The 15,190-nt window shown below is 36.1% G+C and overlaps 1 protein-coding gene across 2 annotated transcripts in view; it reads left to right on the top strand.

Moving 5' to 3' along the window:
- Positions 1 to 14,843, top strand: part of CYLD (cylindromatosis (turban tumor syndrome)) — a 47,960-nt gene extending 33,117 nt beyond the window's left edge. For both annotated transcript variants that reach the window (XM_011946613.1, XM_011946612.1), the window contains 8 exons: positions 1,229 to 1,351; positions 3,753 to 3,844; positions 4,683 to 4,749; positions 8,460 to 8,592; positions 9,501 to 9,609; positions 10,430 to 10,548; positions 11,121 to 11,337; positions 13,252 to 14,843. In XM_011946613.1, the coding sequence (XP_011802003.1) occupies positions 1,229 to 1,351; positions 3,753 to 3,844; positions 4,683 to 4,749; positions 8,460 to 8,592; positions 9,501 to 9,609; positions 10,430 to 10,548; positions 11,121 to 11,337; positions 13,252 to 13,436 (1,045 nt within the window). In that variant the 3' untranslated portion in view covers positions 13,437 to 14,843. The remainder of the gene's footprint in view (positions 1 to 1,228; positions 1,352 to 3,752; positions 3,845 to 4,682; positions 4,750 to 8,459; positions 8,593 to 9,500; positions 9,610 to 10,429; positions 10,549 to 11,120; positions 11,338 to 13,251) is intronic.
- Positions 14,844 to 15,190: the final 347 nt, after the last annotated feature.

The following is a 15,190-nucleotide window of genomic DNA, read 5'->3' as shown; positions in this document are numbered from 1 at the left end:
TTTTTTGTATTTTCAGTAGAGACGGGGTTTCACCATGTTGGGCAGGCTGGTCTCGAACTTCTGACCTCAAATGATCTACCTGCCTTGGCCTCCCAAAGTGCTTGGGATTACAGGCATGAGCCACCATGCCCGGCCTTAACATTGCAAGGATCTTTAAGCTCTGGAGATTGAACCAAGAATCTTTAGGTTCTGAGGATTGTAGACTGAGCTAAATTGAGAGTGGCCTGCCAGTTCTGTAGCCATATGATAAGAATTAGGAAGTTAATATGGGATGTTAACATTTTTAAAGTAGGGAGAATAAAGTGGTGGTCATTTATTTGCAGAATACTTTGACAAAAACAAGCCTTACAGCATTGATACATTCTTTAGATTTCCTGATAAAAATCTGTATTAGCTAAATTTTCTTTTTCTTTGATATCAGCAAGTTACTGCTGTCACTCATTTTATTTATTTATTTTTTTGAGATGGAGTCTCACTCTGTCACCCAGGCTGGAATGCAGTGGCGTGATCTTGGCTCACTGGAACCTCCGCCTCCTGGATTCAAGCGATTCTCCTGTCTCAGCCTCCCGAGTAGCTGGGACTTCAGGTGTACTCCATCATGGCCAGCTAATTTTTGTATTTTTAGTAGAGATGGGGTTTCACCATATTGGTCGGGCTGGTCTCAAACTCCTGACCTCAGGTGATTCACCCGTCTCGGCCTCCCGAAGTGCTGGGATTATAGGCATGAGCCACCGCTCCTGGCCTGTTAGTCACTCATAAGTGATATTAGCATTTAAAGAAATCTGTTAATGTAATAGATCTTTGCAAAGGGACACGGGGAGAGGGAAGTGAGGCACTGAGTAATGCTTGCTTCGGGAAGTTGTTTCCAATTGCTGTCCTCTGTTGTCTGTTTGTAATTTGACAGATTTGTAGTCCCTCTTTCAACTTTCGCAAAGTTTTCTTTCTTAATATTCTGTGGGCACATTGTTATCCTTTAACACCGTTGATCTGCAGTTTGCTTTTTCAGTATTATTGGTATTGTCCTTAACATGGAAGGATCTCTAGGTCCTGATGATTGAACCATGGGCATCTTCACAGGGGTCCTGGTACCTGTGTTAACTAAAAACACAAATTGTTATGTTATTTCTTCTCTAGACTTTACTTCTTTTCCTCTTCTAATTCTTTAAAAAATCTATTTCTTGAAAAATATGTTTATAGCATGAAGAAAAATATCCTTTTTCTTTTGCAGCTTATTTGCTTTTAGTTCTGTTCTGGACACTGTGTTACTTAGACCCAAAGAAAAGAATGATGTAGAATATTATAGTGAAACCCAAGAGTTACTGAGGACAGAAATTGTTAATCCTCTGAGAATGTAAGTAGAAGACATATTGCTATTTTGCCTTTACATTGTGTTCTATTTGCTGTTTTCTGATATAGTAATTAATTTATACCTTGTCTTCATATAATAAGGGATGGGTGAAAATTAGTTCTCATGGTAAAATATTACATTTTTAAACCTTTGGTCCTTGTACTTTTTTGTTTATTTAATTTCTTAAATCTGATAGCATATTCCATGAAATGATGTAACCCATTTTGCTAGAGTAAACTATCATTTAGCGATTTCAGTACATTTAGGAAAGCTAATACATAATACTTAGAATTCTTATCTTTTGAAATAGTTTATTCTAACACCTCTGCTACAAGTAATCATGCTTATTAGTTAAATTGATATAGTCTAGCTTCTTAAATCTGAAAGAAAAGGAACAAGGGAAATTCTTTATAGAATAGCTAATGTTTACTACTTTGGACTAGCAACAGATGAGATGTATTTTAGTGCCATATTTTTTGGTTAAAGGAATATATTTGGCCTTTTTCCACCTGCCTTAAAAAGGTGGTTATTTTTCCATTTCCTCCTTCCTATAATAGGAATTATAAATATGTCTTTTTATGGCCACAGGAAGCAATTTGTAATGGTGCAAGCACAAGTGACAGGAGATATCTAGTAAAGACTTTGAATAAGTGGTAGTAGTGATATGTGATAATGTCACATTATGAAATTTAAACTGTGAAGAATTAGGGCGATAGATCATAAAACAAATTTGTTCATTCAGGAGTATAGAGAGAAAGTGATATAATTTAATGTCCGTATTAAGATAAATTTGAATCCTTTTATATACTGTTCTTATTTATCAATTAAAGTAAAAAATAGTTTTATATCAAATTTGAACCAAAAAAGCAGAATACTGAAATACAATGAGCATCCCAAATTATCTGCTATATCGCATGACTAGGAAAGTAAATTATAAGAGAATAAATTTCCTCACTTGAATCTTTTGCTTTCCTTAAATTCTGTAATGAATTCTCTATTGATCTTACCTTTTAAGATAATTGTGAATCTTGATTTTCACATCAATTATTTTATCTTATGCAAATTTTTAAACATACTATTTTTTTCCCCAAGTAATTGATACTGGAACAAGACCGGTCAAACCCGAAACCCTAAGGCATGTTACCACCTCCTTCCTTCCTTCCAAAGCACCATAAGTTCATTAATAAACATTCTTTGGATTCTATTGTTCAACTGGTTAAGAATCATAGTTAATCACACTTTCTTACCCTGTATACAGTAAGAAACTGGTCAGATGCCCTGTTGTGATTCCCTGTGTCTGTGTCTGTAGCATTCATATCTGTATATAGCTGACTGGTTTTATTTGGTGCTGAAATCTCTGCTTTTCTTCAGAGACTCTGTCTTTTTATACTCGTTTTGTATTCCCAGTGGCTGCCAGGTTACATTACTATGTAAGTGGTAGATTCTCAGTCTGCATTGGTTGCAGGAAACGAACGAGTGAATGAATAGTATAAAAAGTAGATATAAAATTAGCTAGTTCTGACTTGTCCTTAGTAAACTTATGGTAGCCACTAAGTTGTCCTCTGAAGCCATTTTTAGAATTACAAATTTAAAGTGATATTAAACTTATTGAATGTGTCTTGCATTGAGACAAAGAAGAGAGAAAATGTCATCATTATGCCAATTGGTTTGATTGCAGATTTTAGATTTTCAGTTTCTTATAAATTCTTTTCCCATTTCCCTTGGTGGCTGTTTCACACTTTACTATTAAAAGGATATTCTCTCTCAAAATTGTATATTCTGCTTTATAAAGTAAATGCTTTAATTTCCCAAGCAAATATTATTTAGAAAATTAGTCACCACAAACTTAAAATATTTTTTGTATTGTATTAGTGTAAGACAGTTACTTGTAGAACATATAATAGTGTCTAGAATAATTCTGGTTCTAGATCTTCAATTTTGCAAGCTTCAAGAAGAAGTCTGTAATCGTTTTCTTCAAACTAATTGTCTAACCTATTGATTTATGACATACTGGAGTTGTATAAGAAATGTGTTGGCTGGGCGCGGTGGCTCACACCTATAATCCCAGCACTTTGGGAGGCCGAGGCAGGTGGATCACTTGAGGCTAGGAGTTCAAGAGGAGTCTGGCCAACATGGTGAAATGCTGTCTCTACTAAAAATACAAAAATTAACTGGACATGGTAGTGCACGCCTGTAATCCCAGCTACTTTGGTGGCTGAGGCTTGAGAATCTCTTGAGCCTGGGAAGCGGAGGTTACAGTGAGCCAAGATCGGGCCGTTGCACCACTCCAGCCTGAGTGACAGAGTGAGACTCTGTCTCAAAAAAAAAAAAGAACTGTGTGATTAAGATGTGTTATATAATTTAATACATGCCAATATCAATTAATAGTTTTTTACTAACATAGATATGGATATGTGTGTGCCACAAAAATTATGAAACTGAGGAAAATACTTGAAAAGGTGGAGGCTGCATCAGGATTTACCTCTGAAGAAAAAGGTGACCATCTTAACTTACATGCATTAAACATAACTGAAGAGCATATTCACATGTCTAAGTATTAACTGAAATGTGTGTCTGTGTAGTTGGGGGGTTTTATTTTAAATTAGAAATTTCTTTCTCTGTGATATATGGTTATCTTCCCTTTTTGTAAATTCTTCCTCTCTTCTAAAAGTGATTGATGATGTGGAATAATGAACTCCTTTAAGAAGCTAGCTGGTTCTAGTATACTAAATGCTTAAATAAAAAGTCCTTTCCTTTCCACCCAGCAATGATATTCTCAGTTGTTTCTCTCTTGTGGTGCAGAGTTGCATTGGGTTTTCTACATTTTCCCACTGAGTTTTCCTTGTTATAAAAGGGAGTTAGAAAGCTGCTGAGTAGGATTAAGTTTATAGTCAGGGAACAGTGTTTCAATCTCTTCCTAGCTAATGGGCTTACTCAAAGATTCACCACCTGACTTTGAACTTGTCAGCAGCATACTGTAACCAGCTGTAATGTTTAGAGGCTTGCAGGAAAAAACAGGGCATACTTCAGATTGTACTCCACTTACCTTAAAGCCCCCAAAAGAAATAACAGCTATTTCATTATGTGCGATCTGTTGCACCCTTTCAAATGTAATAAACTTAAAACAAAATTGAAACCTAATACTTGATTATAACTTTCAAATGTCTTTTATATTTTTCCTTTGTCAGGAAAACTTGAAAACTGTGCTTTTAATTGAAATAATATTGGGTGAATGAAACGGAATTCAGTATTAAAATATGACTGTTAGAAATAAAAAACAAAATGATTTAAAAATTTTGCCTGTGACTTATTTGATTTTTAAATTTTCTCCTAGATCCTGAGGAATTCTTGAATATCCTGTTTCATCATATTTTAAGGGTAGAACCTTTGCTAAAAATCAGGTAACCTTTAAATTGTTCTAGAAGCATTGGAAAAATAGACAATTCTCATTTCCACTGCCATTGTTCAACAGACATGATTTCCAGAATGATTTCTTAATATTGTATTTTTTTAGGGCTCTTAATAGCCTAGGGGAAAATCATGCAAGTTAATTTTATTTGTTGTCCTCGCCACAGTATCATAGTTTACTTGAAGATCAAATCCAATGTAAATTTGTACTATAATTTTTAACCTTAGCGATAAGTATTATTGCATATCATTTTCTTTTGAAACTGTATATATATTTTCATAATTTCAATTAATGAACCTTTTAAGAAAAAAAATCTTATTCTAACTTAATAAGACACTTCAAGAACGCTGTTTTCTGTCTACTCATCACTCAAAAAATTTAGTCTTAAATTAGCTTTCCTGTTCTTAGTTGTGTAACTTTGTCTCCCCTCCCCACCCACCATGTTGAATGAAAGCCTTGTTTAATGTAGTAAAGCTCTTAATGAAATGTTCTAAATGACTGAACTTTCCAGATAGTTTGAATGTTCTCAGTCTAAACAATGAACCTTTTTTACATTTTAGCTTGGGTTTCTCTGTTGAGAATCTTAGTGATATCCTATAGACCTCCCTAAAAGCTAAGCATAGACAAGTACTCTTCCTCGTCTCTGTGTCTTAAAGTGATATTGTTTGATGCTACTTTTGAATTGATGGGTGAGGAGAAGAGAGGAAGGGTGGACAGTGCCATGGCTGTGGTTTGATATTGTTTGGGAAGTTCTAATTAATGAAATGAGACATGATATATAACCATCAAGAGCTCATATTATCTCTTCAAAGATGATAATAGCTATATGTACACCTAAAAAATCCTAGAAAATGACCTAAAAATTACTACAGTTAGCAAAAGAATTCATAATTTGTCTATGTAAAATATCCATAGAAAAATCAATAGCATTTCTGTGTACCTTCAAGCAGATATGAAAAAGTAATTTCATACTTCATGAAAGTATAAAATACCAAGAAATAAATTTTATTGAGATAGATTTTTTAAAGACTTATACAGAGCTAAAAGGGACTTGATTAATTAGTGAGAAAGATTGCATTCTGGGTAGGACAATTAAATAATTTAAAGATGATTACATAATAATTTGCACACAAGCAAGATCTTAACATACTTCAGGAAAGTGGATTTAGAGTTCTGTACAAAATGAAGTGGGCAAAAATCTTGAAGAATGCTTTTAAAATAGATTTCTATTATAAGCTACGAAGGCAAAGCAATAGACTTTAAAATAGTGTGTGATACTAGCATAAGATTAGAAATATGGATCAATGGGGCCAAATAGAAAGCTCAGAAATAGAATTAACTGCATGTAGAATTTCAGTGTCTAATAAGTCAACTTTCAAACAGAAATGGGAAAGGAAAGATATGTTTAGTACATGATGTAGGAAACCTAGAAGGCACTTTGGGAGAAAAAAGTCAATTTGGTTTTTCATTTTAAAGAGATAAATTTCAGATGCTTCAAACAGTTGTTTTCATCCTCTTTACTCCCTTTTCTAGCCTACACACTTATGGAATGTAATACACACCCAATAATAACATAGGTTGAATACTGCAGTGATCCTCAGAGCGGGTAGGGAGGGATCAGGGCATCTCTGAATATATCTCAGAGTCTAAATGCCTTGTGGGACTTGAAAGGGCCCTGGGAAGTTCTTACACCCCCTGAAGGGTACACTGTCCCCTTTACCCCTGCAAACAACCTCTTCATATTGAGAATCACTTTTTAAAGATTATAAATATTCTAAGTTGGCTCTTTTTCGAGAGTAATTCTTCCCCTCCACTAGCGTTTCATTTTGACAGACAGAGTCAGCAGATGCAACAAATAGGATGAGTACCTTAAAAAATCTGAAATAATTAGATAGTCTAAAAGAGACTATAAGATGTTCTTAAATGATTGAAGAGACAAAAGAACTAGATGCCAATGAAATGTAAAACAGATTTGATAAACAGAATCAAATAACCAAAGACAGAATCTCCAGAAATAGAAACTATATCATGGCGTTACCTCATTGAAGCAGTGTGCACAGCTAAAGAGAGAATTGCTCATTGGGAAGACAGAGCTGAAGAAAGTACCCAGAATGTTGCACAAAGGGATAAAGAAGTAGAAAACAAGAGAGTGAAGATAATACACATGGAAGATGGATTCTAACTGGAGTTCCAGAAGGAGATACTAGAGAGAATAGGGAAAAGGCAATGTTTCAACAGATAATAGCTGAAGAATTTTTAGAATTTTTGATAGACTGAAATTCTAAGAATAAAAATATTCAGAATTTCAGAGCAGGAAGAACCAGTACTAAATTACCATTCAGAGACTTACTATAGGATGTACTTCAGTAAAACAAAACTGAGTTTAGAATAAAGGAGTGGGATTCAAGAAACAAGGGAAAGTCAAGAAATTAGTAAATTGTCTTCTCCATCCTCATTTCTGCCTCCTTTCTCTTAGTGTTTGCAATGCACTGCTCCGTTCAATGACCGGCCCTCCTCCCTTGCTGCCATTATTATGATTACAACTACTTAACCTCTACTACTTCCTGGTTTCTTATTTTCCTCTCTTATTTTTTTTTTTCCTGTAAACTGTTAATTTTCTATGCTTTTTGACTTTCACAGAAAAATTCTGGTCTTTTGTCATAGTCATCAACAACTGATTAAAACATTGGTATAGTGTAGCCTTGAGGTTTTTTGATTATCATCTGTTTGTATTTGCTGCGGGTCTCCAGAATCTCCTGTTTTGTTATCAATTAAGTTTTGTTTATTTGGGGATGTAAGTTGCTTTGGGAAGCTGAGGATTTCTGCAGGCTGATCTCTGAATAGCTGAGTTTTTTTTTTTTTTTTAAGTGAAAACTATGTTAATATTTCCTGCTAAAAATCTTGAAATCTAGATATAAGTTTAGATGTAAGCAGTCTAACTTTATATCCAGAAATTCTGCTGAAAAGGTAAATAGTAAACTTAAGGATTATTAGTCCTTCTAGTAGAGTTAGTCTTAAAGACTAATGGCGTGCTATAGTAAAATATTTAGAAGGAAAGATGCTGAAAATATAAGAGTAACACTATGATTGGCATATGGTAGGTGCTTACTTGGTATTTGTTGAATAAACGAGTGACTATCAGACACCATGCTTTAGCGGAAAGAATGGTAAGCAGCGGTTAGGGCCTCTGGGTTCTGTACTCATCTCTGCTTTTGACTTGCTGAGAAGTCATTCTCCTTCCCTAGATCTCAGCGTCTTCATTTTAGAAATGAAAAGTTTGGTCTAGAAGGTCTGCTAAGAATGTGTCACATCCAGGCATATAATAATTTATTTTCAGGCATTAAATACAGTTTGCTGCTTTCTAGATTTGGGCAGTGAAGTTGCACCAAGTGATTTACCTTTTGGTTAGTTCTGTTCACACAGTGTTTCTTGATTGGGATTATTATTCCATTATTATTTTCCTAATCACTAAGAGAACTTTCCAATCTAAAAACTAAACAAATCATGTATAAGGTCTTGTGCCTAAGCACATTTAATTATTTTATTCAAATCATTTATTTCCCTCTGTTGTTCTGACTATCCAAAGCTACACCATCAATTTTATGGTTTTTCTGTTCTCAAATACTGCTGGGACAACTTCACGTTTTGATTTGAGCATTTAATAAATAGGTTGTATGTATTTTTTTCTCTGCATGTTTTTAGATCAGCAGGTCAAAAGGTACAAGATTGTTACTTCTATCAAATTTTTATGGAAAAAAATGAGAAAGTTGGAGTTCCCACAATTCAGCAGTTGTTAGAATGGTCTTTTATCAACAGTAACCTGAAATTTGCAGAGGTTAGTGCTACTCGTCTGTGGCATTTTATATGAAAGTCTGTGGGAGTCTTAAGACTTTTGGTAGATTCAATATCTACTGATTTTAACTAGCTGAGAACAGTTTGAAACGCAAACTGTTAAGAAACACAAATTTTAAAAAGTACGCAGTGTTTCAACTTTGCCTTTACGGAAAATGTCTTAGAATTAAGATTGAATTTTTTGGATTTCTGCTGCCAAAGAAAACACCAAGCTAATTTGCGTAACTTGAAAACTTTTAGGTAGTTTAAAGCAAAAGGAGACATGTTTTTTAAAATGCCATTTTACCCAAGCATATTATCCAAATATATCAAAATGTAGTGTATACTTTTCCCCCTTCATTAAGAGACAAAATGTCTATAAATTCATTTATATTTGCCAAAGAACGAGTGATAGAAATTATTTTTCTTTTATTGTCTAAGAATCTCCATAATTTTAATAGTATATGCTTGTGGTTTATTTTGATTGTATTCATTTCTGAAATCATTTTTGGTAAAACCTTAAAAGCCACAGTTATTTATTTGTTGAAATATAATGAGCAGTCTCCTTCTGTGATGATATTTTCTGTATCTTATTTGCAAAAACAGTCTTTCCAAAACCTTTAATACATATAAACCCAAATAAAATGCCATGATTTTATCTGAGACCCGAGATTATTGAACTTCGTAACCTCTAGGTGCTGGTGTGTCCCTGCGATCATGAGCCACTTGAAGACCTGTGGCTTGTTGGTGTCCTGTGTCTACAGCCCATGGTCACGTATGGATCCTGTTTCATAGGACACCAATATTAAGGCAGAACTCACTGTTTTGTTTGACAGCCATGACTATTTTGGTTTCATAGGGAAAAGTTTTTTTTTAACACTTTGATTCTAAAAATATCTGTCTTTTTTATAGGCACCATCATGTCTGATTATTCAGATGCCTCGATTTGGAAAAGACTTTAAACTATTTAAAAAAATTTTTCCTTCTCTGGAATTAAATATAACCGATTTACTTGAAGACAGTAAGTATGAGATTTTTTTAGTTTGTTTTGTTGGTTTTGTGGAAATTGTCAGATAATTCCCATCAGTTGTGGGTTAGACTCTAACTGGACACAGTATTTCCCAAGGCAATTGAGTATCTGAAGAGCCTGGCAAATATGAAACCAGTCATTTTATTTCTAGGAATTTATTCTGAGAAAACAGAAATGAAAATAATTTGATATGCAAACATACTTATTATCATATGATTAAGAAATTAGAAACAACTTGAATATTAACCAGAGGAGAATAGTTAAATGAGTGTGTATCTAACAATTACACTACTGCCATTAAAATTCATGGTTTTGAAGACCAGTGTGTATGAAAATGGTCATGGTGTAATATTAAGTGGAAAGGTAAGTACATTGATATGTTCTATTAAAGGGGCCATATATATACACACACACACATATATACTTATGTAAATGTTCAGATATGAAATTATTAGAGAAAATTCAAAATCATATTGACAGTGGTTATCTCCTGCCAACTGAAATTGTAGATGCTTTTAGTTTTCTCCTTTATACTTTCCTGTATCTTTGAATTTTCATCAATGGGCATTTTATAATGAAGGGGAAAACACTCTAGGAGACACTGTTTGGAAAAATTATTTGGTCTGATAAAATGTTTTTAAAGATATTTCGGATACTAACTGAGAGCTTCAGTGGATGGAAGAGAAAGAGACTTTTTTGAAGCCATGAACATTATTCTTTTTAAAGCCTAACTTTTCTTTACATCTTCTTAATGAAAGAAAACATTTTTTTAAAGCCCTTTTAACTTCCCTCCCCCTCCCCCACATTTCAGCTCCCAGACAGTGCCGGATATGTGGAGGGCTTGCAATGTATGAGTGTAGAGAATGCTACGACGATCCAGACATCTCAGCTGGAAAAATCAAGCAGTTTTGTAAAACCTGTAACACTCAAGTGAGTTTCCCTTCACTTAATGGATGAATTTTTGTTGAACAGTAACTTATTTATAGTTGAAAACAGAATGCTGGTTTTGGAAAGTTTTTAAAATCATACTTAACAGTTAAAAATTCACAATAAAATGGGATTGCTTTTGCCTTTTCTGTTTACTTGAGAGCTGTTGGTGAAGTACTTGATTGCTATGAGTAAGGGATGCATTTAACAAGAGTAAAGAAGCCCATTCACTTGACACGTTGAGTTTCGCTTATCAATGACATGTTTGTTTTTGGGTTTTTTTGGTTTTGGTTTTTGTTTTTGTTTTTTCAAGACTGAGTCTTGCTCTAATGCCCAGACTGGAGTGCAGTGGCATGATTTGGCTCACTGCAACCTCTGCCTCCCGGGTTCAAGCGATTATCCTGCCTCAGCCTCCCGAGTAGCTGGGATTACAGGTGCCCGCCACCACACCCAGCTAATTTTTGTATTTTTAAGAGAGGCAGGGTTTCACCATCTTGGCCAGGCTGGTCTTGAACTCCTGACCTTGTGATCCACCCGCCTCGACCTAATGACATTCTTTTCATGGTCCATTTTAGGTCCACCTTCATCCCAAGAGGCTGAATCATAAATACAACCCAGTGTCACTTCCCAAAGACTTACCTGACTGGGACTGGAGACACGGCTGCATCCCTTGCCAGAAGATGGAGTTATTTGCTGTTCTCTGCATAGAAACAAGCCACTATGTTGCTTTTGTGAAGTATGGGAAGGACGACTCCGCCTGGCTCTTCTTTGACAGCATGGCCGATCGGGATGGTACTGAAAATGCCTTTCTTCTGCATGTGGCACAGGGTTCTGGTTTGTAGTGGGGATAGTTCATAGTGGGATCACCTGTTCTGAGTGACATATTTTCCAAGAAAATGCTTTCAGGATTATTCTGGTGACAACAGTCTTATGTCTTGGATTGCATTAACAACCTTGCTAACTGAACTAAGGAATAATATTATTGTGTTTTGTTTTCTTTTTTGAGATGGAGTCTCGCTCTGTTGCCCAGGCTGGAGTGCAGCAGCATGATCTTAGCTAACTGCAGCCTCCACCTCTCAGGTTCAAGCAATCCTCCCACCTCAGCCTCCTGAGTAGTTGGGACTACAGGCGTATGCCACCATGCCTGGCTAATTTTTGTATTTTTAGTAGAGATGGGCTTTTGCCATTTTGCCCAGGCTGGTCTCAAATTCCTGGCCTCAAGTGATTCACCCACCTTTTCCTCCCCAAGTGCTGGGCTTACAAGAGGAGCTGGTGCGCCCAACCTCATATTGTTGTGGTATTTTGACATGCATATGCTCTTTTTAAAGAAAGAATCCTGAAAGTCTTATTTCAGCCCTGAGGGATCTTATTTCCAGCTTTGTTGTCTTCCTTCAGGCCCCTCTCATTTTTGTAGGAGCCACAGTAGCTGTTTGTTGAGCACTATTAAGTCATTCTGCCTAAATCCTGGCAAGATGGGGATTATTCCTATTTTTCTCTTATTAAAGCTGAGGTTTAAGGTGCTTGAGGTCATGTAGTTTGTTTAACTCAGTCTTTCTGATCTCAGTGCTTATGTTTTTTATACTAAACCATGTTATCTTCCAATTGCCAAAAGCTGACAGCAGAAGTAAACAAACATCCTCTTTAGAAAAGTAAAGCTTCTTTTGCATGTAGTATGTTTCTCCATGAGGTGGGGAACAGGCTGCACTTGCCAGGCCACTTTCTAGGATGCTTAATCATTATTTAACTAATGCTTAATGAATGCCAGGGGGGATTGTGGGTTTCAGGTAAGAAATGTTTGTTAAAGCAGCCCTGCCTCTCCCTATGAGGAGTTTGCAGGTTAAGACCAGGCCTGGGCAAGGTTGTGAGGTGTGACTCTCATGTTCCTCCATTCTTACACCCTATTTTTCCTTCAGCTGCTCTCTCAGGTCCAGCCCCCACAATCTTCTGGTGTGGCCCTCCAGTAGCCTAAGACATTCCCTGTGGCAGCCTCTTGAACAGAGGCCCAGGGCCTAGACCAAGAGTTCTCCACCTTTTCTCAGTTCTCTGATGCTTGAAGGATCCCAGCCCCATCTGTAGATGTGCCCCCAACCCAGTTAACGTTTGCACTGGACAGCGTAGCACAATAGCATAGGTTTGGAAAAGCCACTGAGCTAACCCAGAGGAGCCTTTCCTGGAATCTCTGAAGTCACACCCCAGAGCACCTTTATCGGGGCCTGGTCATGTGTCAGACAAACTCTTAGAGTTGGGTAAGGATGTGTTTCAAGTGTAGGGAGCTATAATAGTGTTCATTTGACTAGATCTGTTGCTAATCGGACAGTCTCCTGGTGAAGTTTGCTGGGCGACTTGTGTCTGGGAGGAAATGAAATGTGAAGAACGGAGTGTTGTCTGCATATGTATTGATAACATGATTCCCTGAGTGGCTACAGAGAGAAGTCTGGAAAGTAGGTTTGGGGCTTACCTCAGAATTCATGTGAACCAGGTTTATTTTACCAGGTTTATTCACTGTTGAACCCAGAATCCTTTCAGAAACCAAGAAATGAGAATATGTCAAGAATTAAAGAAGGCTTTTACTTCCAGAAATCAGAAGAAAAATAAAGGCTTTTAGAGCCTGAAATTAGCTTTTTGGAAATGATAGGATTGTAAAATCACTGGCAAAAGGGTTTAGAACTTGACTGCCCTATAAAGAGTTCTTCCTCTGTGCCACAGGTGGTCAGAACGGCTTCAACATTCCTCAAGTCACCCCATGCCCAGAAGTAGGAGAGTACTTGAAGATGTCTCTGGAAGACCTGCATTCCTTGGACTCCAGAAGAATCCAAGGCTGTGCACGAAGACTGCTTTGTGATGCGTATATGTGCATGTACCAGAGTCCAACAATGAGTTTGTACAAATAACTGGGGTCATCGGGAGAGGCGAAGAAACTGAAGGCAGAGTCCTAACGTTGCATCTTATTCAAGCTGGCAGTTCTGGTCCACGTCCATTGCCGGCAATGGATGTCTTTGTGGTGATGATCCTTCAGAAAAGGATGCCTGTGTTTAAAAACAAATTGCTTTTGTGTCCCCGAAGTATTTAATAAGAAGCATTTTGCACTCTAGAAAGTATGTTTGTGTTGGTTTTTTAAGAAGTCTAAATGAAGTTATTAATACCTGAAGCTTTAAGTTAAGTGCATTGATCATATGATATTTTTGGAAGCATACAATTTTAATTGTGAAAGTTTAAAGCCTCTTTTAGTCCATTGAGAATGTAAATAAATGTGTCTTCTTTATGGACCAAGGATATGAAATCATTTTTCCTTTGTAGCTAACGGTTGCCTTGAGGAAGAAATAATTTGGTTTTATTAAGAGTCTACTCTCAATCCAGTTATTAAAGATGTACTGAGTTTGATTTGTTAATCCTTTCTATATACTGCTGATCCTTGCATGTCTACAATCTGCTCAGTTTTTCTGTGTTTCTGCAGTAGTGGTCAGAAAAATACTTAAATTCCCTTAATGGTGTTGTTTTCTATTTGTTCTGGTTTTGAGATAAATGAGTGATTCTGTCCCAAAATGTCCATTTTTGAAGTGATTTTCCTGGAGGATTAGGGTATTTAGCAGTGGAAGCTCTTCATTCATAGTAGTTACTGTCAGCTAACAGGTTTTTTTTAAGGCTTTTAACTATTAATATTTTATGGAATGGGGCAAAGTAAATTGATGAAAGAATTGGAGTGATAAGTAAATAGTCCTATACAAACATACAGTCCATAAAAAGATGAATTTGGTATATAGAATTATTACAATTTCCTGGAAGAGATGGATATTTAAACCTCTATTATTTTAGACAAGATTGTCCAGAACTTAAGTTTGATCTGTCAGCCAGTACTCCCATTAAATTCAGTGTGGTTTCACTTGAGATAATCAGATATGTCATCGAAATGTTAGCAGCAGCTTCATCCTCCTTCTGACTAAAGTAAGTAGAAATGGGATGTTTTGTTTAATAATAGCCATAGTGTGTGTTTAGACCACAGTGGATATTGTAGACTAGGACCATAGATTCTACATGTCAGTGCAGTGCAATGTGCATTCTCTGAGTGTTGTTTTGTGGTATCATTGTCTTTCCTGAATGACTTTCTAACTGTGCAGAAAGGCAGAAAAGTCATCATAAGTATATGGCATATGACTTTATAAAATATTTAATGTGAAAAAAGTGGAAAGAATCTTTACAAACCCTGCAATTACTTTTGTAAAGGCACTTTTGTTCTTTGGTTTTATCATTCCATTTTGCTAATATTTACTAGCTTTATAAATTACAGTAAGGTACAAAAACTCATCTTGTAATTTTTTCATTTTTGAAATGAAAAAGTACATATATTTTGCACAAGGTTTTATACTGCTAAGTGCTTGGTTGGGGTGGTGAGGTGATTACTAGATCAGGGGTGAGGCTGAGGGACTCTGGGTTTAGGGCTAGCCCTGCCCCCATCCCCCTTGGGTAAAATGAAGGGTGTGGGGTACAAGACTTGTAAGGCCTTTTCTAGCTCTGACCGCCTAGAAGTCCAGTCACCCTGTAATAAATATGTGTTGAATGCAGAAATGGATGAATGAGCTTGTCAATGTGATTTTAAAAAATTGACTACCTGGAGGAATGATTAGGAATCTAAATGGAGCCAGCCCTT

Source organism: Colobus angolensis, unplaced genomic scaffold (genome assembly GCF_000951035.1).
Source record: "Colobus angolensis palliatus isolate OR3802 unplaced genomic scaffold, Cang.pa_1.0 Scaffold251, whole genome shotgun sequence".
NCBI classification, from domain to species: domain Eukaryota; kingdom Metazoa; phylum Chordata; class Mammalia; order Primates; family Cercopithecidae; genus Colobus; species Colobus angolensis.
The sequence above is the reverse complement of the archived record's forward strand: the minus strand, read 5'-3'. Positions and strand labels throughout refer to the sequence as shown.